Genomic DNA, 24,919 nt, shown 5'->3' on the forward strand with positions numbered 1-24,919 from the left:
CGCTTCAACAGTGCTTCGTTTGGCGCGACAGAAAGGGCGTGCCGGTATCCTAGAATAGGCCCTTGCCTCAATCACTGGTCCCCCTCCTCCGCCTCGAGGACTTCGTGAGCCTCCTCAACGTGCGCTCTTCGCAAGAGTAGAGCCAGTCACCGCGTGGACGCGGTGCTGCTAGCCTTCAAGACTCTTTGCTCTCTCCCTCCTGTTTCTGCTTGCTTCTCAGCCTCCCGCCGACATGAGCGACTTCCCCCGCGACTCGGCGTCGATTGATTCGAGCAAGAAGCTCGACGAGCTGGAGCAACCGGCGCACTCACAGCCTGCCAATCTTGCCCCGGTGGAGCAGCGAGAGCTTGAACGCCTGCTCAAGAAGGACCGGTTCTCCAGCTTGTTCACCGTCACCTGCGCTGGCGTTGCTCTCATCAGCGATGGCCTGCAAAACAACATCATGACGCTCACCAATGGTATGGCATCCCTACGCCCTCGCGTCCTGAGGATCTCGACTGACCTGTGACACTCGAAGTCATCTTCGGTCAGCTGTACGGCAAAGCGTACACGAGCGCCTACTCAACTCAGCTCTCCAACTCGCTCACGGTCGGTACGATCCTCGGTCAGTTCGGCGTCGGTATCGTGTGCGACGTCTTCGGTCGCAAGGCCGGCATCGTGATCTCGACATTCGCCATCGTCGCCGGCATCATCCTGGTCACCGCTTCTCACGGCGCGCATGGGTCGTTCACCGGCTTCATCTGGTGCTTCACCATCGGTCGCGGCCTCACTGTGCGCCAAACGGCTTGTGAATGTCTCTCATCGTTTCTGACCAACTGGCGCGCGATAGGGCATCGGCGTCGGCGGCGAATATCCCAGTTCGAGCACTTCAGCTGCGGAAGCGGCCAACGAGAAGATGCTCAAGTCGCGAGGCCCTGTCTTCATCATGGTGCGTTCTGCTTCTCTCGTCTTAGGTGAATGACTAGCTGAGCTTGTCCTCTTTGCAGGTCACGAACTTCGTCTTGTCCTTCGGCGGGATCTTTGCCTGCTCGCTGTACCTCATCGTGTTCGAAGCGGCCGGCGGACTCGACGCGAACCTCAGCACCGTGTGGCGCACGGTGTTTGGCATCTCCATCGTCCCACGTGCGTGCTATCCCATCCGCCTCGCTTTCAACCGACCTGACCGTGACCGGCGTTGCAGCCCTTCTCGTCTTCATCTTCCGCATGCGCATGGTCAGCTCGAAGCTCTACCGCAAGGGCGCTATCCAGAAGGGTGTCCCTCCGCTTTTCACGATCAAGTACTACTGGAAAAGCCTCATTGGCACGGCTGTGGCGTGGTTGTGCGTCCATCAGATTTCAACCTTCTCAAAGTGATGCTCAGACTGACGCACCATCACCGCAGCCTCTACGACTTCGTGACCTTCCCGAACGGCGTTTGTACGTGAACCACCGGGTCGCTCACCTCGACGCGCTTGCTGACAGCAGGTCCTCCTATAAACCGCAGTCTCGGGTACGATTATCGCGCACCTCGTCAAGGCTGAGGGCAAGGAGCTCGTGCGCAAGACGGCGGAGTGGCAACTCCTCCTCGGCGCGCTTGCGCTGCCCGGCTGCTTCGTTGGCGCGGCGATTGTGAACCGTATCGGACGGCGGAACCTGAGTGCGTGCAGTGCTCACTCGTCCGTCGAGGCGTCTCTCACCTGTCCCCTTCCTGCAGTGTGCTGCGGCTTCGCTGGCTATCTTGTTATCGGACTCATCGTGGGCTGTGCATACGACAAGTGTGCGTGGTGTCGCATTTTCCCTCCATGAGCGACCGCTGACCAAAAGGGCTCAAGTGATCAATGTCGTTCCCGCTTTTGTGGTCCTCTACGGCCTCATGCAATCGTTCGGAAACCTCGGTCCCGGTAACTCGCTCGGACTCGTCTCCGCCGAGTCGTACGCGACAGCCGTGCGCGGCACGCTGTACGGCTTCTCGGCTTGTATCGGCAAGGTTGGAGCCGTCGTCGGGACGCAGACGTTCACGCCGATCAAAAACAACCTTGGCCAGCGCTGGACTTTCGTGAGTTGAGTTGTCTTTGACGGCACATGCGGCCCTGACCTGGTCTCGCTCTTCAGATCATTGCCGCAATCTGCGGCATCGTCGGATTGATCGTGTCTTTCTTCTTTATCCGGAACGAGTACATTTGCTCTTTGCCCTTCTCGCCTGCGCTTGGCTCGCATACTGACTAGCCTGTCCTTGCAGTCTCGGCGGAGACCTCGCCGAGGAGGACGCGAGGTTTGCCGCCTACCTCGAGGCGCAGGGATGGGAAGGTCACATTGGCATAGTCGGCAAGGAGGCGCTCATCGACCGTGAGGAGGGGGAGAAGAAGTAAATCGTCGTGCGCGACCAAAGAGTCAGGGTGGCCTGCGACAGGTCCAGGAGCACGGCCGAATGCTCTTGTAGCGAACAGCAATCGAATGAAGTCTCAGCTTGTACGTCGCATCGGCGATGGGCAGCAGCATATGTGCGAGAGTCGAGTCATGGATCTCTCAGATGATACGCTAAGGTAAGGTGGGCAGATCGCCGCCAGACTTGAACAAGCGGCGCGGCAAGGCTTCATTGCAATTACGCACCCGAGGTCTTAAGATCGCCCGAGCGGATACGCGTGTCACTCAGACACTCGCCTTGATCGCAGCCAGTACGTCGTCCATCCCCTGCTGCTGCTCGCGCGCGCGCTTCTCCGCCTTGCGCGCCTTCTTCGCAGCGCGCTCGGCCTCCTCGTCCTCCGTGCGCGCCTTCTTGGCCTTGCTGGCAGTCGTTGGGGCCGTCGTGCCCGACGCCGCAGAGGCAAAGATCTCGTCGACCTCGTCGGCCTTGCGCTCGCGTTTCTTCTTGCGCTGCGGCGCCTCTGCGGCTGCGGCTGTGGCAGGCGCGGCAGCCTGCGCCGCCTGAGCTGGCGCGTCGTTGCCCTGCTGTTCGGCGCGCGCGCGCTCCTTCTCCTCCTGGGTCAAGCGCGCCATCTTGGCCTTCCACTCGTCGCGCCGGCGGCCCCAGAGGGGCAGCTCAAGCTTGCGCGCGAAGAAGTGCGCGTAGGCCGAGCGCTGGAGGTCGTTCTGCTGCTCGAACAGGGACTGCGCCATCTTGTCCTTGAGGTAGACGTCGGCACTCGCGAAGCAGCGCTCGGCGACGCGCGAGCCGATGCGGTCGTCCGCGAGTGTGTGGTAGTGGCCAAGAAGCGACATGATGAAGGCGCGAAGAGCGCGAGGGGGCACAGTCGGAGAGGTTAGAAGGGTGTCGAGGATGTGCGACGAGGTGGCGGAGCGGGAGAGGGCGAGGAGCGAGTCGAAGGGGAGGGCGGTCACACTGCAGGACCAGCGATGGGTCAATTCCGAAACGTCGCGCATGCAGAGCAACCGCGACATACGAATCAAGAACGACCTGATTGTGCGGCGCGTGCATGCGAAGCCACGTCTGCAGCAGAACCGAGCCTTGCGTCGTCGGGTCGGGCGTCGCGCCGCTTGCGAGCTTCTTCCAGTGCTGCAGGAAAAGAAATGTCTTCTCAGCAATAGTACGCACAAAAATGTCAAGAGACGCACGATGTAGCGGTTGAGCGTGAGCACACATGGCACGACGAGCTTGCGCTCCTCGTCCGTCTCCAAACCGAATGTGTCGAGCAGGAGCTGCGATCGACCATTGTCAGTTTTCGACAGGCGGACAGAGAGGCAGAAGAGAGCTCACCCGAGAGACCTCGCCCTCACACGCTCCGAGCCTCGTCGCACTCTCCATCAACGCCCTGAGCACGCCCGTGCGGTAGTTGTCGATCCACTCGCCCCTGCGCTCCTGGGCAATCGCCTGAAGCTCCTTGACGAAATCTGCCAGCTGCACCGCATCAAGCCGCGCGACGCCGACGGCGACGACAAAGTTGGCGACGGCGTTGGCGGCGAGGCGGTGCGCCTTGCCGACGAAGAAGGCGGCCCACAGAGCGTCAAACACGGGCTTGGGCGCGAGCTTGAGCAGCATCTCGAACGTAGGCGAGCTCGCCGGGTGGCGCAGGAGGCCCGCGAGGTACTCCTCGCGGAGTTCGTCATTCGCGTTCAACGCGCCCGGCACCGGCGCGACCGGTGATCCGTTCGCCTCTGCGACTTGGCTCACGAGCCCGCAAAGCACGCGGTCTGCCCAGCCGCCCGGTGCCCACCCACCGGGCTGCAACGCCTCGAGCTCGACGAGGATGCGCATGACGGGGCCGGCGACCTCGTGCAGCGCGGCGCGACGGACGCCTTCGCCGGCGACGACGGCAGTCGGGAGTGCGTGACCCGCGTGGTCGACGCCCGAGGTGTCGAGCTCGTCGAGCGCGGCGTAGAGCGCCTTGAGCGCATCGGCGAATTCGGAGGGGGTCGCAAACCGCTGCGAAGCGGCGGACGAAGACGAGCCCGCCTTGCCCTTGCCCTTGGCGTCCTTCGTGAACGAGACATCGTCCGAGAGCCAGTTCTTGCCAAGCGAGGCGGTCTGGCCCTTGCGGAACTGAGCCGACTTCTTGCTGCGCGACTTGGGGTCGGCCGAAGAAGAAGCAACGCCAGAGAAGACGAGGAGGAGGATGCGGACGCAGTGCGAGGCGAAGGGGTCGTAGATGAGGGCGGAGAGAGTCGGCAAGAGCTCTGCCAGGACAGAGACAAGGAGGGCGGTCATGGTGGGAAGGTCGGACGCTGCGTCGCCTGCGGACGAAGGGGCAGGAGCGACGTTTCCGCGAGTCTGCGAGAATAGCGTTAGCATGTGCTGCGAAAGGACGGCAAAGGGTAACGCACCTCGCGGTCGACCGTCTCGCCCGCGAGTTCAAAGAGGGTCTGAAGGACATGGCTCGCGTGGCGGTGCTTGACGAGGCGCTCGAACTGGCCGGTGAAGCGGTCGAGGAGAACGCGCTTGGCAAAGTCGTCCATCGCGTAGAGCATCTGCTCGAGGACGACGCTCGTCTCGTGGTCGCCGGCGAGCGCAACCTCGTGGCCCGAGAGCGATTCGAGTGCAGATCGCAGCAGGAGCGGACGCTCGTCCTCGAGCTCCTCTTCGACCTCCTCGCCGTCGTCGTTGACGATCCATTGCGTCTCGCGCTTGCCCTGGCGGAGGGCGGTCATCTCGTCGATCTGCTCCGAGACGCGCTTGAAGTAGGCCTTGGTGTCGGGGTCCGGCTCGGGGAGGGCGTCCGGGTCTGGGATGCCGCCTCGCCCGCCCGCTCCCGAGCCCGATGCTGTCGGGAGAGCGTCCCACTCCATCCGGGTCTTGCGCTCGCGCGCCCGCTTCTCACGCTCGAGCTGGGCGGCGGCCTCCTTCTCCTCCTGCTCGCGCTTGAGCTGCACATATGTCCAGGTCAACCCTGGGATCACGTCCGTGCGAGCCAGTCGAACGTACACGCTTCTCCTCCTTCCTGTTGGTGGTCGACTTGCGCTGGCGAGGGCGCGGCATGATGAAGCTGAACCGACGGCGAGCTCAAGGGAGCGAGGACGGCGAAAGCGCGCTGGTGTTAGGGCTGTAGCTGTAGCTGAATGCGCTCGCTGGTATCTCTGCACAGCACTCTGAGCGGAGCAGCGAGTACGCGGGAGACAAACTTGCCTCGAGCTCGACCTCATCGCTCCCCGCCAAGTTCAACTCCGACTATCTCCGCGGTGGCGGGCTTCGAGGTCAGCAGCTCGAGCTGCGCTAGACCCTCTCTACTACACAAATACGAGAGCTTCATGGCAACCTGCACCCTGCCCGCTTTTCTCGCGCGATCGTCCCTTCCCCCGCCCGCAAGATCCGCGTTTCCGGTCTCGCACCGTCTCCTTGCTCTCCTTCAGCGTCCAGGATGGGACCGCCGACTGTGCTCACGATTGCAGGCTCAGGTACGCCTGCTGGCCAAGTCTGCGGGTCTCACGTGCTGTTGCTCACTCGTTCGCTCCCCCTCACCTTCGCTCGACTTGATCACGGCACTCGACCCATCCACTTCCCTCGATACGCCTCGTGACGCCTTCGGACCCCTTGCACAACCGACTGCAACAGACAGCGGAGGTGGCGCGGGGATCCAAGCGGATCTCAAGACATTCGCCGCGTTCGACTGCTTCGGGACCAGCGCCCTCACGGCCGTCACTGCCCAGAATACGCTTGGCGTGCATGGCGTCGAGGGCATCTCACCCGGCATGGTCGCGCACCAGATCGAGGCAGTCCTCGACGATATCGGCGCCGACGCCATCAAGACGGGTATGCTCTTCGGCGAGGAGACGATCCGCGCCGTCGTGCGCACGCTCGAGAAGCGCTTCGGCAAGGCTGCCGAGGGTGGGCGCGAGCGCGCAAAGGTCGTCGTTGACCCCGTGTGCGTCTCGACGAGCGGACACTCGCTCCTCCCGCTCGAAGCGGTCGACACGCTCCGCACGTTGCTCCTCCCCTTCGCGCTCGTGCTCACGCCCAACATCCCCGAAGCCGAGTTCCTCGTTGGTTGGCAGAAGGGGAGCATCAAGAGCATCGAGGACATGCAGCGATGCGCCGCCGAGTTGGGCAGCAAGGGCGTGCGGTGGGTCCACCTCAAGGGCGGGCACATGCCCCTTCCGAAAGGCGAGGACGGCACGAAGGTCGTCGTGGACTTGCTGTGGGACTCGGTCGAGCAGAAGGCGACGACCGAAGAGCGGCCGTTCCTCGACGTGCTCAACACGCACGGGACAGGCTGCACCCTGGCAGCAGCCGTAGCAGCTGAGCTGGCACGCGGAGAGACAGGTGCGCAGTGTTCAGTCCGTACTTCGACATTCGCTGGCTGTTCTAACGATAGCGGATCGCAGTCCCCGAAGCAGTCCTTTCCGCCGGCAACTACGTCGCATCCGCCATCGCCTCGTCCTATCCTGTCGGCCGCGGCGCCGGCCCTGTGAACCACTTCCACCCTCTCACTCGTCGCACGCTCCCTCTACCGAACCCTCATTCGCCAACCCCATTCACCGACTACCTCATTGCGCACTGCGGCGACGCCTGGACGCGCTATGTGCAGCACCCGTTCCCGAACAGCCTGGCGGCGGGAACCGCCTCGCTCGAATCATTCCTACATTTCATTCAGCAGGACTATCACTTCCTCAAGGTGCGAAGCGCCCTTATCTCTCCGTTCTCGCGCCTTCTCGAGAAGCCCGGAGCTGACCTCGTTTCCCTGCCCACAGCAATACGGCCGGTCAAACTCGCTCGCGGCGTACAAGACGGAGGACATGAAGCTCATGGCGGGATCGATCGAGATTGTCAACGACGTGATCAAGGAGACGGAGATGCACGTCAAGGTGCGTCCACGCTGTTGCCCAGAGAACTCCTCCCGCGCGGTACTCCTGGCCGAGCCGGGACAGTATCAGTGCATTCGCTGTGCGTGCAGGAACATTCACTGAGCTACAACTTGCGCGCAGTATTGCGAGACCTACGGTATCAGCCGCGAGCAGCTCCAGGCCGTGCCCGAAAGCATCACCAACATCGCCTACACGCGCTACGTCCTGGACGTCTCGTCCCGCGGTGACCTGCTTGATGCACGCGTCGTGGTCCGTCTGTCGTCCTTTGTCAGGCGGGAGCTTGCCACTGACCTCTCGCCGAATCTCGTGCGCAGACGGCTCCCTGCCTGATCGGCTACGGCCACGTCGGCGCTCGCCTGGTCTCGTCAAACCCGGGTGTCGAGGTCGACTCGAGCGACAAGAACCCGTACTGGGGCTGGATCCAGGAGTACGGGGGCGACTGGTACCAGGGCGCTGTGCGAAAAGGCATCGGTGCGCGCTGCTTCCCCGTCTTCTCCTCCACTTCCTCTCGTGACTGATCGTTCCCTTACGTAGAGCTTCTCGAGCAAACCCTTCTCGACTCGCCCATCTCGCCGCGGCGGCTCGAAGAGCTCGCCAAGATCTTCCTCAGGGCGACCGAGCTTGAGATCGCCTTCTGGGACGCGGCCGTCGAGGCGGGGCGCAAGAGCCGCGAGGAGGTGATGCGGCGCGAAGGACTGCCGGTGTAGACGCGAAAGCGAATGCAAAGTAAGTATGATCATTTTTTCGAGACGACTCGTGTCCGAGGCTCGCTTTTCGCGATCGAGAACGTAGAGACGAAGGTACGGCCATTGCAAACTTCGAGGACACAGAGGCAGGTGAGAAAAGAGAGCTTTGTGTCAGGCGCAAGGCACTTGGTGCAAAGGAGTGTAAGTGGCGCTGAGGGTAAGCGGAAAGGAGAGTAAGAGCGGAAGGTAGAGCGAGGTCTCCTTGCCGCCTTCTGCGCTTATGGATGCGTATGCGGACGTGCGAGCTCGTGGGCGGATCGTGGTCGACCCGCTTTAGGCAGCGAGAGCAAAGCCGACGGCCGCAAGCATGCCACCCGCCAACGAGGCAGAGAAGGCGGTCTTGCCGACGCCGTTGCCGCCACCGCCCATGTTGCCCGTAGCCGACGGGGCACTGCCCGAAGCGGTGCCGACCGGGCCCGTGGCCTGCTCGGTGCGCGTGGCCGCGACGGACGAGTAGGACGAAGCGCTGCGAGAGAGTCGAGCCGACGTCAAAAACGAGGACGCGAGAACCGGAAAAAGGGTGGGGACGTACGCAGACTCGGCAGCGTCGGGGGAAGACGCCGCATTGGCGAGGACCGCGTCGATAAGGTGCACGACACCGTTGCTGTGGGTGTTTGGACAAAAGCGGTCGGCGAAGCTCATCCGGAAACAGGCCATCAGGGAACGCACCTGATTGGAATGTTGGTGCGAGTGACACGCGCGCTCGCATTACCCGACATGACGAAAACGCCCGTGTCGTTCATGGAGAAGGTGAGAGGAGTCCCGCCTGCCGAGATGACCGAGCTGTCCGAAGCGCTCTGGTCGAATTCGAGGTCGCTCGAGTAGAAGACCTCGCCAGTAACAACGTGGCTGCACGAGACAGGTAAGTTGAAAGAACTGCGGATTCAGTTTGAAAAAGACGTACTTGAGAAGGACGTTGGCGATGGCGGTATCGTTGAGCGAGCTGATGACCTCCTGAGCCGCCGCGAAGGCCGAGTTGACGGGGGCAAAGACGGTGATACCGGCGGTGCTCTCGAGCTGGCCGATCGTGTCAGGCGCGTACTGCTGGAGAGCACCCGTGAGGCTCGAGAGGTTGGCAGCTTGAGCGGTCTCCGACAGAGAAACCGGGATGCTGCGCGGGAAAGCGGTCATCAGCAACAAGTCGAAATGGAGAGATTGAATGTGGAGCCGCACGTGAGGAGCTGCGGGACGACGTGGACCAAGCTGCACGCGTCGTGGAGAGTCAGCAAGAAGTGCGCGCAGCGAGTTCTCAAAGTATCGTCGAGGCTCACAAGTTCTGGTACTGGGTCGTGGCCACAGACGTCACGTTCTCAGTCGCTCCGAGAACCGTAACGTTGCTGCTGTCGCTGCCGTTGGTGGTCAAGACAGCGACCTGGCCGACGCCACCCGCTATTATCCGAAGCGACGAGTCAGTACGCAACCTCGCTAGACATCGCAGCAGCGTAGAACCGGACGCACGCAGGTTGACGACATCGCTGGAGTTGAGCGTCGAACGGAGGATCGTCGGCATCATCGTCTCGTTGTCGCCGTCCCCCGAGGGGAACGAGCCGTAGTAGATGTGGTAGGAGAGGAGCTCAAGCACGGCCGTCTGATTGCCCGAAGCATCCTCGGAGAGGCTGCTGAAAGCCTGCAGAGACCAAAAGCGTCAGCAACCACTGCTGAACCTCCGATCGAAGGGAGTGCCTCACCTCGTTGGTGGGCGCGAACACGGTCTTGTTTCCCTCTGTCGGGGAGCCAAGTGGCTCGTCAGCACGCAGCTCGTGTTCCGCAATCTCGGCCGCGCAAGCAGAATCGGACGCCAAGAGATCGTCCGATTCCAAACGAGAAGCGAGTCGAGGATCGGAGTGAACGCACCCGAAGTCAGGAGGGGCAGCAAAGCAGCGACATTCTGCTGGGCGAGGGACGCCAGGGTGGTCAAGCTGCAAGCGGTGGACGATCAGCGTCAACGGGAATGCACGGCAAAGTCGGGCGAGCGGAAGCCCCACTTGTTGTCCGTGAGCGCCTGGAGGAGGCCTGCCGCAACAGCAGTGCCGTTCTGGCCCTGTGCAGCGACACCGGCAGCAGCAGCGAAGAGAGCAGCGGCGGACTTGGCGAGCATGGCGGCGGTGGTGAGGAGGAAGAGAGCGCAAGAGGCGGTGAACGCATGATTTGCGGACTTTCGTCGCTTGTCTCGTCGGGTCGAGGCAGGCTCTGGCTTTCTCCCGGAGATCGAGGATCAAGGCCGATTCCTTGGAATGCGTCACGAGGACACCGGGCAAGACACCGGGCGCTGCTTGCAACGCGGCTTGCTGGTCCCTGGGCACAGCGTCACTTTCTCTTCTGCGCAAGGGCAGCTCCTGGTCGAGGTCGCAACGATCGACCTCCTCCTCTCGACGCGCCTTTCAGACCATGTTGCGCGATGCACTGAACTAGCGTTGGACAACAGTCTACAGCCCAGGCCATGTCCACGACTGCGTTGCGGTTGCGGAGCCGTCTGTCACGTATTGTGACGAGGCGTTGAGAGGCACCGCCGAGAAGGTGGGATCAGGCAATCCCGGCATGGCGATGGGAGCGTATGCTCCTGCTGCTCCTGCACCAACGTCTTGGTCGTAACTGGACGAGCCCGGGTCGGCAGGGAGGAGCGTGAGGAAGGTGAGCGGGTCGGCGAGGGAAGGTAGCGAGAAGGCGGCATTGAGGCTCTCTGCGGCGGCAAGGTTGTCGAGTCGCGAGATGATATCGTCGAGATCGCTTGTCGAGTAGCTCCAGCCTAACTTGACGAGCGTGGCCGAAAATCTGCGGGCACAGCGTGGAGTAAGCCGGCGCTCTCCTTCCGCAATGATCGTCAAGCGCACGCACGTTTGCGCAATTGTGATCAGCTCAGGACCAGTGCGGCAGGTCACGCCGCTGGAATATTGGTCGAGGAGGAACTGCGCCCACTGTACCAGTAGATGCGGTTGAAGGTGGATCCAGAACATGATGTGAGGTGTGCGCTCGATGGTGGCAATGACCGCCTCGAGCGCGAGGAAGCCGTATTCGCGGATCTGCTCGAGGTACGAGTCGAGCCGCCGTGCCGCAAAGCGAGAGTTGACGCTCAGAGTGGCGGCGGGATCGCCTGCGGTGCTGCTCGTTCTCCGTCGCAACTCGCCGTAAAGCGGTAGAACTAAAGAAGTCCATACGATCGCCGCATAGAAGCGAATGGACTTGAGTGCCTGCACCTTGGAGAAGGCTGCCTTGCGGAAGAGGGTGGAAGTCGAGGACGAGCCCAAGTTCGCGTCGCATTGCTCGACGAAGACCTTCGATATACCGCTGAGCATATCGATCTGCTCGAGTGCCGCAATTACGGCAGCCTCATCCAGCTCAAGACTTTGAGCACGTGCTGTTGGGCCAAGGAACCGAGTGCGATCAGCATGCAGTGAGTGCTTGGTTGGGTCGCGAGAGATGCGTACAATCCAGCAGGGTCGCCTGGAAATTGCACATTGCGTGCAGGCAGTGAATCGCATCTGTTTTACGCGGTGGTCAGATGCTCGTCCGAGAAAAGCCGGAGGGGTCTGGAAAGCGCACGATCACGAATTCCGGTGAGAGCCGCTGCTTCAGATGACTTGGTTGCTTCCACGTCGAGTTCCGGCTGTCCGATCAGCGGATCGAGGCCATTTCGAGAGCTGCGCGGAGCACAAGATGAGCGGGAATGAATTGGCGTGAGGCAGAAGGTTAGGACTTCAGCGCACAGCACGGCACTGCCATCACCGATGCCAGCAAGGTAGTCAACGCTCTGGATACATTGTGAATCAGCACTGCAGCACGCGGACGTGAAGGATTGGGTGGGTGACTTACAAGAAACATTGCCCATTGCGTCGCACTAGCCTCGCCGGTCATGCGCCGCGCTGTCAGACTGCGCAGGTGCGAGTTATACGCAAGAAGCCATGGACGGGTTGTAGCGGAGTTTCGATCTTTTGTGCCCGCCATCAGTCTGTGCCCGACGATATGCGAAGCGGAAAATAACGCACCGACAGCGTGAAGGAAGTCAAGCACTGAGCATGTTCCGGCATTGAGAGGTGTCGCCTCTAGCAGGACGTCTCCAGCTTTGGCGAGACGTACGGCCTCGTCCCGAAGCGCGAGAAACGCACTGCGCCGCTGCTTGCCGTAGTGACGCAGGTCGGGCCCGCGACGTTCGGCTTCGGCAAAGGACGCGGGGCGTTGATCGTTGTCGCCAATGATTGATGGATGAAGCGAGAGAAGGGCGCCACAAGCGAAGGCCGCGAAAGCGAGTGGGCCGAAGCGAGCGGGTAAGCGGCTCACATGCCCGTCGGCTGCCTCAAATGCCTGCAGGAAGCCGCAAGTCCGGACGAATGGATGGGTGAAGCGAAGTCCAGCATCTGCAGGTGTGCACATGGTCCAGCTCGTGTCTCTGCAGGGAAGGAAAGAACGACAACTGACTGTCGAACAGGTCTTTCGCCAGCCGGTCGTCAATTTCGAGTCTGGCAGCAGGACTGCCGATCGCGGCTTCAGACGCGGAGGAATACGCAGCCGGCCCGGCCGGATCTGACTGCGTCGTGGCACTCGAGAGAGGTGTCGGAGTCGAGGAAAGCGGAGGCAGACTAGGCGGGCTGACGACGGCGGTTCGCGCTCTCGGGCGCGGAGCTTTGCGCACAGTCGGGGTTGTCGTGCACCTGACAGAGATCGGGGTCAAGGCCGTGAAACGCAGACGGCGCTTGCACGGAGGAGGGACGCACTCCTCGCCCTTCTCCAGACAACGTGGACACCCGGTCGGGCTCGGGTGACAGAGCACGCGCTTCGCCTTGCAGCGGTCGCATGCGGGCGGCTTCTTCGGCTTGGTAGCGCCGGCTCGAGCGGACGACATGGGGGGCCGCCAGGTCTCGAAGAGCAACCCCGACGACACGACGAGTCTTCGCAGTGCGAGGATCCGCTTGAGCCGTTTTCAGGCACGCGCGGAGTAGCGCAGGTGGCCTACGTGGCCTACGCAATGGTCAGAGCCCTTGTCGGCGCGGCAATGAGGTCCGCATTTTCATCAGTGTCTCACTCGAGGCGCGAGGTCGGCTTCGCTTCCGCTGGTCGCTATGTACCGGTCTCTCTCGTTGAGCGCATCACTTTTGGCCGGCGCTTCACCATGTTGGTCTCCTGCTCTCCACTGCTTCCGTCTACATTGCCATGGCGCTGTCCGTTGGTATGCTGCTCGCCGTCGTGTTGGCGGTGTGCTCGCCGTCACTCGTTGCTGCTCAGGTGCGAACCGTCCACGACGCTTTTTGTTGCACAGCTGACGTCGACTCGCTCGCCAGTCCGCGAACCACGAAGCGGAGGAACGTGGCATCCACCTCCGCAAAGGCCCTGCCGTCCTGTTCTTCATCCTCTACCTCGCATCAACATTGATGCTTTGGTTCCGTGAGGACGCTCTCTCGGGCGAAGCTGACCGACACTGATGCACGTGCATTGGCCAGATTACTTCCATTTTCGGTCGGGTCGGCGCTCCTACATGCTCCCCCTCACCGTCGGAATGACCTGTACGGCTCTTACTCGAGCCAGTAGAGATGCGCTGTGCTGACTCTATTTCTTCCTGCTTGCTTGCTCAGGTATGACCACCGGTTTCGCAATTCGCATGTCGGACAATTATGCGTGGCAATTCCTGGTGCGTAAGCCGCACAAGGTCACTTAGCTCAGTCAACTGATTCCGCCATGACGTGCAGTTCACCTTCTTAACCGTACGCCAAGCCTCTTTGCATATAGCAGAATGTCTGCTCATTCTGGCGCCCTTCTCTTCCAGCCTTGCGCTTTTCTGGCCAACGATTACGTCCTGCTCAAGCACATCGCGCGGGCAGTCGGACCCGACGTTGCACGGCGTTGCCTGTTCATTCCTGCAAATGGCATCGTTTGGATCTTCGTCCTCTCGGACGTCGTGACGTTCTGCGCTCAGACGGCTGGCACAATCCTGGTCATCGTCGGCGGAAAGCTTGGGTCTCCTGGCCAAAAGGTGCGTGTGATTTGCCTGATCAATCGTCTCCCAATAATGCGCAAGACTGACAACTCTTTTTTGTATGTAAGTAGATCGCGCTCGCGGGCTTGGCCCTCGCGCTCGTCTCCTTCAGCCTCTTTTGCGTCCTCCTTTTTGTCTTCCGGCGCCGCCTGTACGTCAACTCTCTCAGGCCGCCTTGCGAATCGGACTTGACAGATTCTGGTCGCAGGCGCAAGCAGTTCCCGCAAGTATACCGGTCTCACTCGCAAACATCTAGCCCGTCGCGTTTCTACTCGAAGCAATCAGTGGACGACCTCCGTCTCCTCCTTGTCGTGCTTGCACTCAGCTGCATTGGCATCATGGTACGCTTCCGAGACCTGAAACAGCTTGCGACGACGGCTGACGCAACAGTGCATTGCTTGCAGATCCGCAGCGTCTTCCGCCTCATTGAGCAGGCCGATGGGTGCGTGTGCCTCATTCAACTCAGCTCGCCTGCCCCTGCGTATCAAGTCAGCACACTTTGCGCTTTGAATTGACGGTCATCCTCGTACCCAGCTTTTTCGGCACGATCGCTCAAAACGAGGTCTGGCTGTACCTCTTTGACGCTGCACCACTTTGGGTCAGCATGACGCTCTTTGTCTTTGTCTGGCCGCCGCGATACATCAACGGCACCGACACCGCTTGCAGTGAGCCGAGTGCTGTCACGGGCAGATGGACCGCGGAGCGGCATGACGGTGCGGCAGAACTGGGCACGGTCCGCGACAACCCCGGCCGTCACAAGCGGCACATGCCGCCTCCCGCCAATGCAGGGCGTCAGTGGGGCTACGGCGGTGAACGCACGTAGACAAGCTCTGTCTCGCAAACACACGTTCCCTCGTACCGCCGGTTCTTCGTCCCTGCACTTTTCCTCTCCTCCTCGACACGGCTCATGCAGAACCGCTCGCATGGACTTCGCGACTACTATATCACTATATCGAAGTCGCTTCTCGACTACCTATCCAGAGTAGCTGCACCTGCTCTGTCCCTTGCGCGCCGAAGCTGGCGCAACTGTTGCAGTGCTCGCGCTTTCCTCGCTCTTACCGTATCAGTCGTTCGTAGGAGACGGCACACACAGGCAGCGTTGCGAAAAGCGAGAACCACGGACGACGACGACGACAAGCTACCCAAGATGCGAGAGGGAGGGCGGCCAGAAAACACACGCCCTACTCCGAGAGAGATGCCTAGCGCATGCCCTGCTGCTGCTCGAAGCACACGACCGAGCACTTCCACTTGTCGCGGCTCTCGACGGCCTGCCACGCCTCGCGCACCTCGTTCTCGTCAAAGCGGAACGCGCGCGTCGGCGCCTCGAGGCGGTGCTGCTCGGCGAACGAGAGGACGTCGCGCAGGTCCGAGTGCGTCATGACGGGCGAGCCGTGGAGCGTCATGCTCTTGGCGAGGATGTTGGCTGCGCGGACGAGAGGGAGAGTGAGCGGAGGTGGGAGGAAGGGAGGCGAGGAGGGAACGCACCGATGGGGACTTCCATGCCCTCGTCGCGGCGCGGCGACATCATGACGATAGTCGAGTGGTAGCGACATCCGTCGAGGAGCGCCTCAAGGCCCTCGCGCGGCATGTCGCAGCCTTTAGAGAAAGCGAGCGCAGGGTCAGTGACGCTCGAGGCAGACGAAAGAGAACAAGACTCACAGACGATGCCGTGCGCACCGCCGCGCTTCTTGAGCTCGTTGCGGACGTCGTGCTGGTTGATGCAGAGGACCTCGTCGTCCTTGAGACCGTAGTCGTTGGCCTTCCACTTGTCAGACGTCGCGACGAGGATGAGCTTGCGGCTCGTCTTGGCCTTCTTGAGCGTGTCGAGCGCGAGGCGAGCGAAGCCACTGCGAGCAGGAAGCGAGCGAGTCAGCTTTGTGTCGACGAAAGGAGAGGGGGAGGAAGTGAGAAACGCACCCTTCGCCATAGACGACGATGACGCCGTCGCCCTTGAAGCCCATGCGCTCGTTGATCTCGCGCACCATCTCACGCTCGTGCTTGTCCATGCGCTTCTCGGCCTCGGTGCAGCGGTGGTGGGCAGCTGCGAGAACAGGCGACGCAAGGTCAGCTTCGCCCGGCAATTCGGCGAAGCGAGGGAGAGGGAACGCACTCCACACGCGGCCGGCATCCCAGGTCATGGTGGGAGCCTGCACGAGGCGCTCGCCCTCGTGGAACTGCTGCGGGAGCTTGACGCACATGGCCTCGTTGGCGCGGCAGAACTCGGCGAGGCCGCCGCAGCCCGTGATGGCTGCCGCATGCGCTCAGAAGCGTCAGACAGAGTATCTCCAGCAAGATGGAGGAGGGAAAGGCGCGCACCAGCGACGCGGTCGCCCTCCTTGAACTGCTGCTGGCCCTTCTGCGCAGTCTGAGCGACGACGCCGACGACCGCGGCGCCCGGGATCAGAGGGTACTGCAGGTCGGGGAGGAGGTCGAACTTGAGGAGCTCGTCGCTGCGCCGGGCGGAAGGTCCGGGTCAGGCTCCGAGTTCTAAACGTCAGCGGCGAGGAGGAAGAAGAGTGTGCGCACGTCGAGCCGAGGCAGCATGCCTGAACCCTGATGACGAGCTCTGTGGGAGAGTTGAGCGTGTGAGTAGTGCTGCTCCGGTGCTGCTCCGGGCGAAGTGGACGCACCGTCCGAGTGAAGCTGCGGAAGCTTCGTCTCCTTGATCTCGAGCTCGCCGCCGCGCTGGGTGAACTGGGCGGCGCGGAACTGCTGAGGGACCTTCTGCATGTTGTTGGTGTGTCTTGGGGCTGAAGGATGCGGGGAGGTGTGGAGGAGAAGGAGGGAGAGGGAGGAGAAGGAGCAAGAGGCGGAGGTGGACCCGCTGCGTTCCCGTGACCTCGCGGCCCAGCGAACACCTGGCATTCGACCCGTCGCCTAGCGCAGGCACTTGGTCGGAAAGCTGCGCGGACCCGCGCATGGTCAGGAGCGCATACAGGCCGGCGACGGGCGATCAGCAGCATATGTGGTCAGAGCCGGTTGAAAGGCCATGCAGGAGCAGCGGCAAAGTCAAGAAAGCTGGTGAGACTGCCCCGGTAGCGTGAACAGCGAGGGACAAAGCGAAACGGGCAAAGAGGTGTGTGGTTGGGAAGGCCCATCCTGCGAATGCGAGTGGCCGTACAGCTGCTGACTCTGCTTCGCCGACGTGCGCATAATCGATGAGCCGTGGGGCACACGAGTGAGACTGGGCCGTGGGCGCCAGACCAAGGGGAAAAGTGCACGCAGGATACTGCGAGCGGCTTACTGTCAAGAGCGTTGACTGCCGAGTAGCACGAAGGCTTGGGGACGCAGGCCCGGCCATGCTGCCCAGGCGTAAGAAAACGTGCGTGAGAGGGGAAAAAGAAGAGCGCGAATGTGCCTCTTCGCGCTGGGGGCGATTCGCCATCCGTCATGACGATGGCGCGACTATGGTCATCAGCACTCCGAGGCGGGCGAAGGCGACGGTGCAGCTTCTCCACGAGCCTCATAACTGCTCTGTATGGTCGGGAGCATCTGTCTGCCCGATATAAGCGGCGCCGAAACTGGAAGCAGCGGGAGAACCTGCGGACGAACCAGAGATGCGCGTTTTCTGCGCTGTCGAGATGAGCGACGCAGCCGCGCATGAGGTTCTTCGCCGAGCGTCACTGTTCTGGACTGCTCTCGTTGGAAGATAGCTCAAGAAGTCTCACGGAGCGACGGCAAGAAGCGAAGAGCGGGCGGGAAGAAGTGTCGAGCAGCAGTGCCCGCGCGAGGGGAGAGCGCGGGCTATCGTACAGGTTGCAACGCGGATGCATAGGTAGTGCCTAAAATCTACTGACGGGCGCTCTCGGACGCCGCCTGCGCCTCCGTGTCCGATTTGAGCGAGCGAGAGATAAGCTTCGGCGGCGCTCAGCGGGCGAATCAGAGCGGGCGCTGGAAGCTCAGGGCGCAGTCTCTTGCAGCGGCAGTCAGCACAAAGCGTGCGACTCTCTGCGAGTCAAAGAATGTCGGTGGAGGCTCGAGGTGAACCCGCGTGGTCGCGGTGCGCAGAGTCGACCTCTGGATGCTCGCTCGCCTCGCACGCACGCTAGCGACGAGCAGAATGGCCAAGACTGCCGCACCGTGGGGCGCGTGGCCCTCGCCCGTCACGACCGACCTCGTGCTCTCGTCGGCCGTCGTCCTCGCAGAGCCGATGGTGGGGCCGAACCGCACCCTCGCCTGGCTCGAAGGCCGCCCAGAGGAGAAGGGCAGGAACGCTCTCGTCGTACAGTCCGCACAGGGCACCCACGAGCAGGTCCTTCCTAACGCAAAGTGGAACGCACGATCGAGGTGCGCTCTCTCCCTCGCCGGCTCACACTCGTCTCGCTCATCTCATGCGCCGGTTGACAGGGTTCACGAGTATGGAGGCGGAGCGTGGACATTCGAGAACGACGGCAGCATCATCTTTGACGCCGTCGAAGGCCCCGCGTATCGCGTCAAGCGCCGCGACGACGGCACTTGGAACGAACCAGAGCGAATCACGCCCCGTTCGTCTACCTGTTCCAATACTACGCTTCTCTGCACTCCCGCGCAGAGCCCCCCTTCATCAGGCACCGCGTCTGACTACCTGCTGACATCGCACCTATGCAGAATCGTCCGTGAACCGCTTTGCCGACTTCGCCTCGCACCCTGCACAGCCCGGCATCACCCTCGCCGTGCTCGAGGACCACACCAATGACACGCCCGCAACCGTCGTTAACTCGCTCGTCGTCCTGTCGAGCGGCTCGGCGGGACCAGCGGTCAACACGGTGGCGAGCGGGACCGACTTCTACGCTGCCGGGCGCTGGTCTCCCTCGGGCAAGCATATCTGCTGGGTCCAGTGGACACACCCTGACATGTGCGTATCGTCCGAACCCTCACCCAGCACTTTGAGATGGTCTCGCTCGCTGATCCTGACTTTCGGCAGGCCGTGGGAAGGCTCGGAACTCTGGGTCGCCGAGGTCGCCCACAACGCCGATGGCACCGTCAATGTTTCGGAGCTTATCGTCCCCGGCTCGGCGACCAAGGTGGCAGGCGCGTCGGGCAACGTCGAGAGCGTGAGCCAGCCGCGCTGGGCGTTCGCTCGCGAAGGCGAGCCCGAGAAGCTCGTATTCCTCAGCGACCGCACGGGCTTCTACGAGCTCTACCAGTACGAGCCCGAGGGCAACAAGGAAGTCAAGCCGGTCTTGCAGGAGCTGACGGGGGCAGACATTGGCGGTAAGCTGCTCGCTCCCGCTTCCGTCTAGACTTCCCAAATCGCGGCCTTCGGCTGCATACTTCTGGCTCGAGCCTAGGTTGACGTCAAAGCTGACTCGTGAGTCCAACAGGTCCCGATTGGGTCTTCGGGCAGCGGACCCATGGTCCGCTCTCACCGTCCACTTGGATCTCGAACGCCTCGAATGGCGACCTGCGCATCATCTCGCTCGACGACGGCACTTCGTACACCGTTTCAACTCCCTACGTGTCGATCTCAGCCCTCGATGTCGTCTCGCCCACCGAAGTTGCGATTCTGGCCTCTCCCGCCGCTTCTCCCGCCCTCGTCGCGCTCCTCACGCTTCCCGCATCAGCGTCGAGCGCGTCCGAGGGCGTTCAGGAGGATGTCATTAAGCTATCCTCCTCGGCAGCCGTCGATGCGGGCTTTGTCTCGAGCGGCGAGAAGATCTCGTACCCGACGTTCGACGGCACGTCCGCGTACGCAGTCTACTACCCTCCTGCCTCAGCGACGCACTCCGGCCCTCCTTCGAGCGCTCCGCCGCTCATCGCGCGATGCCACGGCGGGCCGACCGCCTCGGCGCGCCGCGGCCTCGACTGGCTCGTCGCCTTCTTCACCTCGCGCGGATTCGCGTTCGTCGACGTCGACTATGGCGGGAGCACGGGCTACGGCAAGGAGTACCGCGAGCGGCTTGCGGGCAAGTGGGGCGAGGTCGACGTCAAGGACACGATTGCGTGCGTCGAGCACCTCGTCAAGGAGGGAAAGGTCGACAAGGACGAGGTCGCCATCACGGGAGGCTCGGCTGGTGCGTCTCTTGCTGTGCCATCCTGCGTGCATGCGTGCATGAATTGGGCGGACCTTTCCTGACCTGACCGGTACTGCGCGACAGGTGGATTCACGGTCCTCGCCAGCTTGACCGACAGCAAGGTCTTCACTGCGGGGACGTCCAGCTACGGCATTTCGGACATGAAGCTCCTCGCCGATGACACGCACAAGGTCAGTTGCGCATGCCTTCCCGCTCGCGGCGAATCGGCATGAACGAGCCTGACCGGCGACCTTTCCTTCCCGCCTTCCCCTTCCCGCTCTTGTCGCACTATCACAGTTCGAATCAAACTATCTGTTCCGCCTCATGGGCGGAACGCCCGCCGAGGTCCCCGAGATCTACCACGGCAAGTCTCCTCACCGCTTCGCGCACCCCACGCCGTTGCCCAGCTGATCGGCGCTCGGCCACCCGCAGACCGCTCGCCGCTGTACAAAGCCTCGCAGATCACCGCGCCGCTCCTGCTGCTCCAGGGCACCGAGGACCGCGTCGTCCCGCCGTCGCAGGCCGAGGCCATGCTCGACGAGATCCGCAAGAACGGCGGCGTCGCCGAGATGCTCCTGTTCGAGGGCGAGGGGCACGGGTTCCGCGGCAAGGACAGCAGGAAGCGCGCGATGGAGAAGGAGCTCGAGTGGTACCGCAAGGCGTGGGGGATCGACGCGAGCGCATAGACACCGTCTTCTCGCAAATCAAAGTCTGATGGTTCTTCTTTTCGGGAGAGCAAGCGTGATTGCGGTTGCATTGGCTACATGCAGAAAGTACCAGCTGGCGGGATGCACGCGTCGATAGGCGTTGAGGAAAGGGTCTGTCTAGACGAGCGGAACGGGCGCGAGTGTCTTTGGGTCGAGAAGGGGTTGCCGCTTCTCCGGGTAGCTGACCGAAAAAGCCCGAATTAGTCCAGAGTCAACTCGCGAGGTACTTGAGTGGGTCACGCACCGGCGAGCAAAATTGGCGACGACCTCGGGCTCGAAGACCTGATCGCGGTCACCAAGCTGGTTGCCGAGCGTCCACCTGCGTCACGGCGAATATCTAAGTCTGAGGACCTGCACACAAAGGAAATCGAACGCACCATCCGGGCCGCAAGTTGTGCGTTCGTCCAAACAGCTCGACCTTCCTCCCCTTTGCCCTCCCGCCGACGATGCGCTCGATGATATCGTACAGCTCGTCGGGCTTGCGCGACGTCTGGCGCACCTCGGCGAGCAGAACTTGGGTGTCAAGGCCCTTGTTGAACCATGAGGGGAGACCGGGCGGCGCGGAGGGATCGGTGAGGGATTTGCGGACGGCGACGAGACAGTGCTGCGGGACAGCATGGTTAGTCTAAGCGTCTCACGGAGAGGATTGCACCGAACCTCTTTGGAGTGGTTCAGCCAATGACCGGTTCGACCTGTAACTTGACTCGGTCAGCCGGAAGCCTCCTGAAAGCGCTGCTGTCGGAACGGACCTGTGCGAATGAGGCCTTGTAGCTGGTTCGTCTTCACCCACACTAGCTCGTCAATACGCTCGTAGCTGTAAATTGAGAGGTCAGCAGATGAGCACGGCATCGTGCCGCGGCGACTGTCAACAGCGTCGATCGACTCGTACGCACCCCCATGCCTTCAAGCATTCCCGACCAAGCTCCATCGCACGCCCCGTCACCCACAGGAAAAGTAGACCACCTTCGTCCTGCATCGCGCCGACGGGCATCCGCATCATCTCGTCGTCCGTGAGCGTGCCGTACGGGAGCTGAGATGCGCGCAGGAGTCAGTCGCGAACTTTCCACGAGCTGTTCGAGCACCCGTACCTCCTGGTGGATGGCCCATGGCGGATCTGCGACGACGACGTCGTACTTGCCCAGGACCGTGACGTCGAGCTCCCGCAGGTCGGCGTTGATCCATTGAGGCGGGAGAGGATCGTCCGGCTGCGACTCCGGCGCTTCCGCTCCGCCGTTCCGCTTTTCTACTCGTGATTCCGGCGCGTTGATCGGGTCCTCGATGATCCAGTGCACGTAGCGACACTCGTTGCGGTGGCAGGTATTGAGGTACGAGCAGTCGCCAAGCGATGCTTCCGTGTGTGGGCGAAGGGCGCGGACGAAGTGCACGTTGGGGCAGGAGGCGCCGTCGCTGCAGAGCTCGCGTGTCGTCGAGGTGCAGATGGTGACGAAGGGGCGAGCGAGAGGAAACTGCGCGAGAACGGGATCAACTCGAGCGAGTAAGACCAGCGCACTCGCGCAGCAGGCTGCTTCTGCAATTGCGCGCAGGCAGTCCAGAGCTCACAGCTTTGCGCAAAATCTTTGCGCGCTGGACACGTTCTTCGTAAGTCAAAGTCGGGGAGGAGGTCGAGGACGACGATGCCGAGGGACGTGCGTCGACCGATTCTTGCGGCCTCGGTGGATCGTCGACGGGGTCAGACGCCCATCTGAATCGTCGTCGTGGACGGTTGAGCCTCGAGATCCGAGCTGGTCGACGTGAGGAAGCGGGACTGACCCCACCTGAGCGACCCCGAACATGGCGAGTGCGCCGAAGCAGTAGATAGCTCGCTGGTGTCTCCCAGCTCGAGCTAGAGCAGTTCAGAGCTGTCCGTAGCTAGTCCTGGCACGGTGCGCGCTGTTGCCGGCGGGCAACCGCTTCATCAGTTTCCGGCCTTCACCGCTCGTCCCCTCTTTCCGCTCGCTCCTCCTTACAGCGCTCGGCCGGAGCATGCTGTGCTTCCAAAGCTGTGTAGTCACACGGGAAATACATCGCGCTTCCCCGCTGCTGGCGAGCCGCATAGGCTGGCGAACCTACTCGACACGAGCGACGACTCTCCGTCTCGCGCGAGTAAGCGCAGAGCCCCTCGGCAAAGCTGCTGACGGAGGAACACTTCGTTAAGTGCGAACTGCACATTGCCCGGACTGCTTCGCAACGCGGGAAAAGCGCGACGAGCGCGACGGCGACTTTGTTCCTCTGCTCTGCAGCCGCCACGCGATCCGCAGAGCCTCCTGGGTGATTTGCAGATCTTTTACAGAAGCCCTGCATCACGACGTACGCGAACAAAGTGGCGCCGAAGCGGCCACGTGTGAATTTCCATCTTGCGCACTTGGCCGGCGAACCCGGCGACCTGCTGTGGTCGACTTTCCTGCTCGCTGTTCGGTCTTCTCTTCCGCTCCTTCCACTCGCACAGAGCACGCTATGACTTCTGCCGCTGCCCTCGTATCGGGCTTCACGCCCCGCGACAACAAGGTCTCGCAACCTTACCGCCGCAACTCGTCCTCTTCTGTCGATTCGGACGACTCTTCGAATGCGTCGGAGACGCCCATCTCGTACGCGACCGACCCAGAGCGCCCTGCTGGCCAGCCGACACCAAGGACGACCAAGCAAAAAGTGGACCGCCGGCCACCCTCGACCTTCGTGCGTTCTCCGAGTCGGTATCGGTCACGCTTCGAGGCCTGACAGTACTTTGCCCGGCCCTGCATCGCAGCATCTCAAGAAGCGCTCCGAGATGAGCTGGGCCGAGCGCCTGTGTGACCTCGCGACCTGCCCGACTACAATGCACGAGCTGAAGGACGACTCGATCGACCGGGGACCTCCTCCTATCCAGCCCGCTTGGAAGGAAAACGTCTTCGTCCTCACGCGAGGCATGGTGCCCATCGTCCTGCACCAGCTCGCCTACTGGGCATTCCCTCGTGCGTCCTTTTTGCACCATACTCGCTCCGCTGTTGCACAACTGACCTTCGCAATCGGCTCGCAACAGAGTACAAGTGGCCCTTCGCCCTCGCGTATCCGTTCTACGTTCTATCGTTCATCGGCTTCGCGTTGCAAGTCATGAACCGCCTGTCGTCTCACTGTGTCAAGCTGGGCACGTTTGACGAGAAGCAAATCGGTCGCGACCGCACGCCGGACAAGTCGGTCAAGCACCTCGCCTACGGTGTCACCGGTACGTCGTGCCTCGTACAGGTGCCTGGTGCCTCGTCGTGCTGACTTTGCGAATCCACACAGCCTACATGTTCATTCGCACGGGCATTGCATTCTGGCTGGACTACGACAAGAACGTCGAGCCCCTCACTTCGTTCACCTGGACGTACCCGCTGCGCCTCGCGGCGTGGGAGCTCACGCTCGATTACTTCTTCTACGTGTACCACCGCGCGTCGCACGAGATCGACTCGCTGTGGTTCATCCACCAGCACCACCACACGACGAAGCATCCGACTGCCATCCTTGCCATTCGTACGTAGACATCCTCAGCGAGCGTCTGCATGGGCTTGCCACTGACTCTCTTCGCCATCATCTAGTCGCCGAAGAGTGGCAGGAGGTCCTCGAGGTCTTCCTCATTCCGTTCCTCTCGTCGGCCATCGTTCCTATGACCTTCAGCGAGGGATACATGACCCTGTGCTACACCATCGTGCGTCCTCTCCGCTCACCGCCTTTTCTTGGCCGTCTCAGGCTGACTCGCTCTTGCTCGCGCGCAGTACGTCGAGATGATGGGTCACTCGGGCGTCCGCGCGCACTGGTGCCACCCAGTCTTGTGGCCGCTCGAGACTGTCGGCATGGGCCTCGCCGTTGAGGACCACGACCTCCACCACCGCTTCGGCAAGTCGGGCAAGAAGTACGTCCATCCTCTCTTTCCTTGCGCCTGCGTGACGTCGAGGCTGATGCCCGCTTTGCCCGTCTCTGCAGCTACGGCAAGCAGTCGCGCGTCTGGGACCGCGTCTTCGGTACCTGCGCCGAGCGGATCGAGACGTACGGCATGTAAGGGCGCGGATTCTCGCGCCCATCGGCCGTCATCCCCTCACCTTCCTGTACAGACCTCGTAACGTCCCCATCCTTCCACGTTGTATACGTCACATTCTCCCACTATTGCACGTTGTCACCTCGTAACCCCGTTGTAGAGCTTCTCGGCTACCTACATGTCTTGTCATGATCATTGCGCCTCGCTGGACAGGCACCGCGCAGAATCCGGGAGTTTCAACTCGATTGGCAATCAGCGAAATAACGGCTGTACAGAGTGAGGTA

General features: G+C 62.0%; 10 protein-coding genes across 10 annotated transcripts; 5 read left to right on the top strand and 5 right to left on the bottom strand.

Annotated features, from left to right (window-relative positions):
* Positions 1-232: 232 nt before the first annotated feature.
* On the top strand, positions 233-2,348 carry JCM10292_000284 (uncharacterized protein; the record flags this gene model as incomplete). Its single annotated transcript, XM_076650547.1, has 11 exons — positions 233-458; positions 518-771; positions 830-928; positions 987-1,122; positions 1,181-1,319; positions 1,382-1,416; positions 1,484-1,636; positions 1,694-1,756; positions 1,812-2,035; positions 2,092-2,153; positions 2,219-2,348. The coding sequence occupies 11 exons, from the start codon at positions 233-235 to the stop codon at positions 2,346-2,348; spliced, it is 1,521 nt and encodes a 506-aa protein (XP_076503879.1).
* A 280-nt stretch (positions 2,349-2,628) lies between these two features.
* NOP9 (RNA-binding RNA processing protein NOP9) lies at positions 2,629-5,410 on the bottom strand (the record flags this gene model as incomplete). The annotated part of the gene is made up of 6 exons (XM_076650548.1): positions 2,629-3,319; positions 3,381-3,493; positions 3,553-3,636; positions 3,695-4,705; positions 4,759-5,298; positions 5,357-5,410. 6 exons carry the CDS (start codon positions 5,408-5,410, stop codon positions 2,629-2,631), a joined length of 2,493 nt encoding a protein of 830 aa, XP_076503880.1.
* A 379-nt stretch (positions 5,411-5,789) lies between these two features.
* Positions 5,790-7,940, top strand: JCM10292_000286 (uncharacterized protein; the record flags this gene model as incomplete). The annotated part of the gene is made up of 7 exons (XM_076650549.1): positions 5,790-5,826; positions 5,984-6,691; positions 6,754-7,043; positions 7,120-7,233; positions 7,354-7,482; positions 7,548-7,704; positions 7,768-7,940. The coding sequence occupies 7 exons, from the start codon at positions 5,790-5,792 to the stop codon at positions 7,938-7,940; spliced, it is 1,608 nt and encodes a 535-aa protein (XP_076503881.1).
* A 312-nt stretch (positions 7,941-8,252) lies between these two features.
* JCM10292_000287 (fasciclin domain-containing protein) lies at positions 8,253-10,077 on the bottom strand (the record flags this gene model as incomplete). Its single annotated transcript, XM_076650550.1, has 10 exons — positions 8,253-8,445; positions 8,512-8,583; positions 8,649-8,828; positions 8,884-9,090; positions 9,153-9,182; positions 9,251-9,368; positions 9,438-9,606; positions 9,668-9,702; positions 9,834-9,898; positions 9,965-10,077. The coding sequence occupies 10 exons, from the start codon at positions 10,075-10,077 to the stop codon at positions 8,253-8,255; spliced, it is 1,182 nt and encodes a 393-aa protein (XP_076503882.1).
* Positions 10,078-10,405: 328 nt separating this feature from the next.
* Positions 10,406-12,816, bottom strand: JCM10292_000288 (Zn(II)2Cys6 transcription factor domain-containing protein; the record flags this gene model as incomplete). The annotated part of the gene is made up of 6 exons (XM_076650551.1): positions 10,406-10,751; positions 10,815-11,334; positions 11,963-12,331; positions 12,393-12,501; positions 12,607-12,625; positions 12,689-12,816. The coding sequence occupies 6 exons, from the start codon at positions 12,814-12,816 to the stop codon at positions 10,406-10,408; spliced, it is 1,491 nt and encodes a 496-aa protein (XP_076503883.1).
* Positions 12,817-13,142: 326 nt separating this feature from the next.
* On the top strand, positions 13,143-14,767 carry JCM10292_000289 (uncharacterized protein; the record flags this gene model as incomplete). The annotated part of the gene is made up of 10 exons (XM_076650552.1): positions 13,143-13,196; positions 13,253-13,355; positions 13,412-13,474; positions 13,544-13,599; positions 13,658-13,672; positions 13,735-13,941; positions 14,016-14,095; positions 14,153-14,285; positions 14,349-14,386; positions 14,479-14,767. 10 exons carry the CDS (start codon positions 13,143-13,145, stop codon positions 14,765-14,767), a joined length of 1,038 nt encoding a protein of 345 aa, XP_076503884.1.
* A 376-nt stretch (positions 14,768-15,143) lies between these two features.
* JCM10292_000290 (uncharacterized protein) lies at positions 15,144-16,674 on the bottom strand (the record flags this gene model as incomplete). Its single annotated transcript, XM_076650553.1, has 8 exons — positions 15,144-15,367; positions 15,430-15,540; positions 15,604-15,791; positions 15,862-15,985; positions 16,055-16,192; positions 16,261-16,394; positions 16,471-16,510; positions 16,575-16,674. The coding sequence occupies 8 exons, from the start codon at positions 16,672-16,674 to the stop codon at positions 15,144-15,146; spliced, it is 1,059 nt and encodes a 352-aa protein (XP_076503885.1).
* Positions 16,675-18,004: 1,330 nt separating this feature from the next.
* Positions 18,005-20,623, top strand: JCM10292_000291 (uncharacterized protein; the record flags this gene model as incomplete). The annotated part of the gene is made up of 8 exons (XM_076650554.1): positions 18,005-18,231; positions 18,292-18,428; positions 18,532-18,778; positions 18,848-19,137; positions 19,248-19,937; positions 20,022-20,128; positions 20,235-20,301; positions 20,370-20,623. 8 exons carry the CDS (start codon positions 18,005-18,007, stop codon positions 20,621-20,623), a joined length of 2,019 nt encoding a protein of 672 aa, XP_076503886.1.
* Positions 20,624-20,761: 138 nt separating this feature from the next.
* Positions 20,762-22,437, bottom strand: IME4 (mRNA (N6-adenosine)-methyltransferase; the record flags this gene model as incomplete). Its single annotated transcript, XM_076650555.1, has 9 exons — positions 20,762-20,825; positions 20,889-20,963; positions 21,022-21,248; positions 21,302-21,336; positions 21,394-21,458; positions 21,538-21,674; positions 21,733-22,110; positions 22,205-22,346; positions 22,415-22,437. 9 exons carry the CDS (start codon positions 22,435-22,437, stop codon positions 20,762-20,764), a joined length of 1,146 nt encoding a protein of 381 aa, XP_076503887.1.
* Positions 22,438-23,098: 661 nt separating this feature from the next.
* JCM10292_000293 (sterol desaturase family protein) lies at positions 23,099-24,659 on the top strand (the record flags this gene model as incomplete). The annotated part of the gene is made up of 7 exons (XM_076650556.1): positions 23,099-23,317; positions 23,388-23,592; positions 23,661-23,843; positions 23,906-24,133; positions 24,199-24,308; positions 24,376-24,512; positions 24,584-24,659. 7 exons carry the CDS (start codon positions 23,099-23,101, stop codon positions 24,657-24,659), a joined length of 1,158 nt encoding a protein of 385 aa, XP_076503888.1.
* Positions 24,660-24,919: the final 260 nt, after the last annotated feature.

The sequence above is a fragment of the Rhodotorula paludigena genome (assembly GCF_050403205.1).
Source record: "Rhodotorula paludigena JCM10292 DNA, Rt_paludigena_JCM10292v1_ctg37, whole genome shotgun sequence".
NCBI lineage: Eukaryota > Fungi > Basidiomycota > Microbotryomycetes > Sporidiobolales > Sporidiobolaceae > Rhodotorula > Rhodotorula paludigena.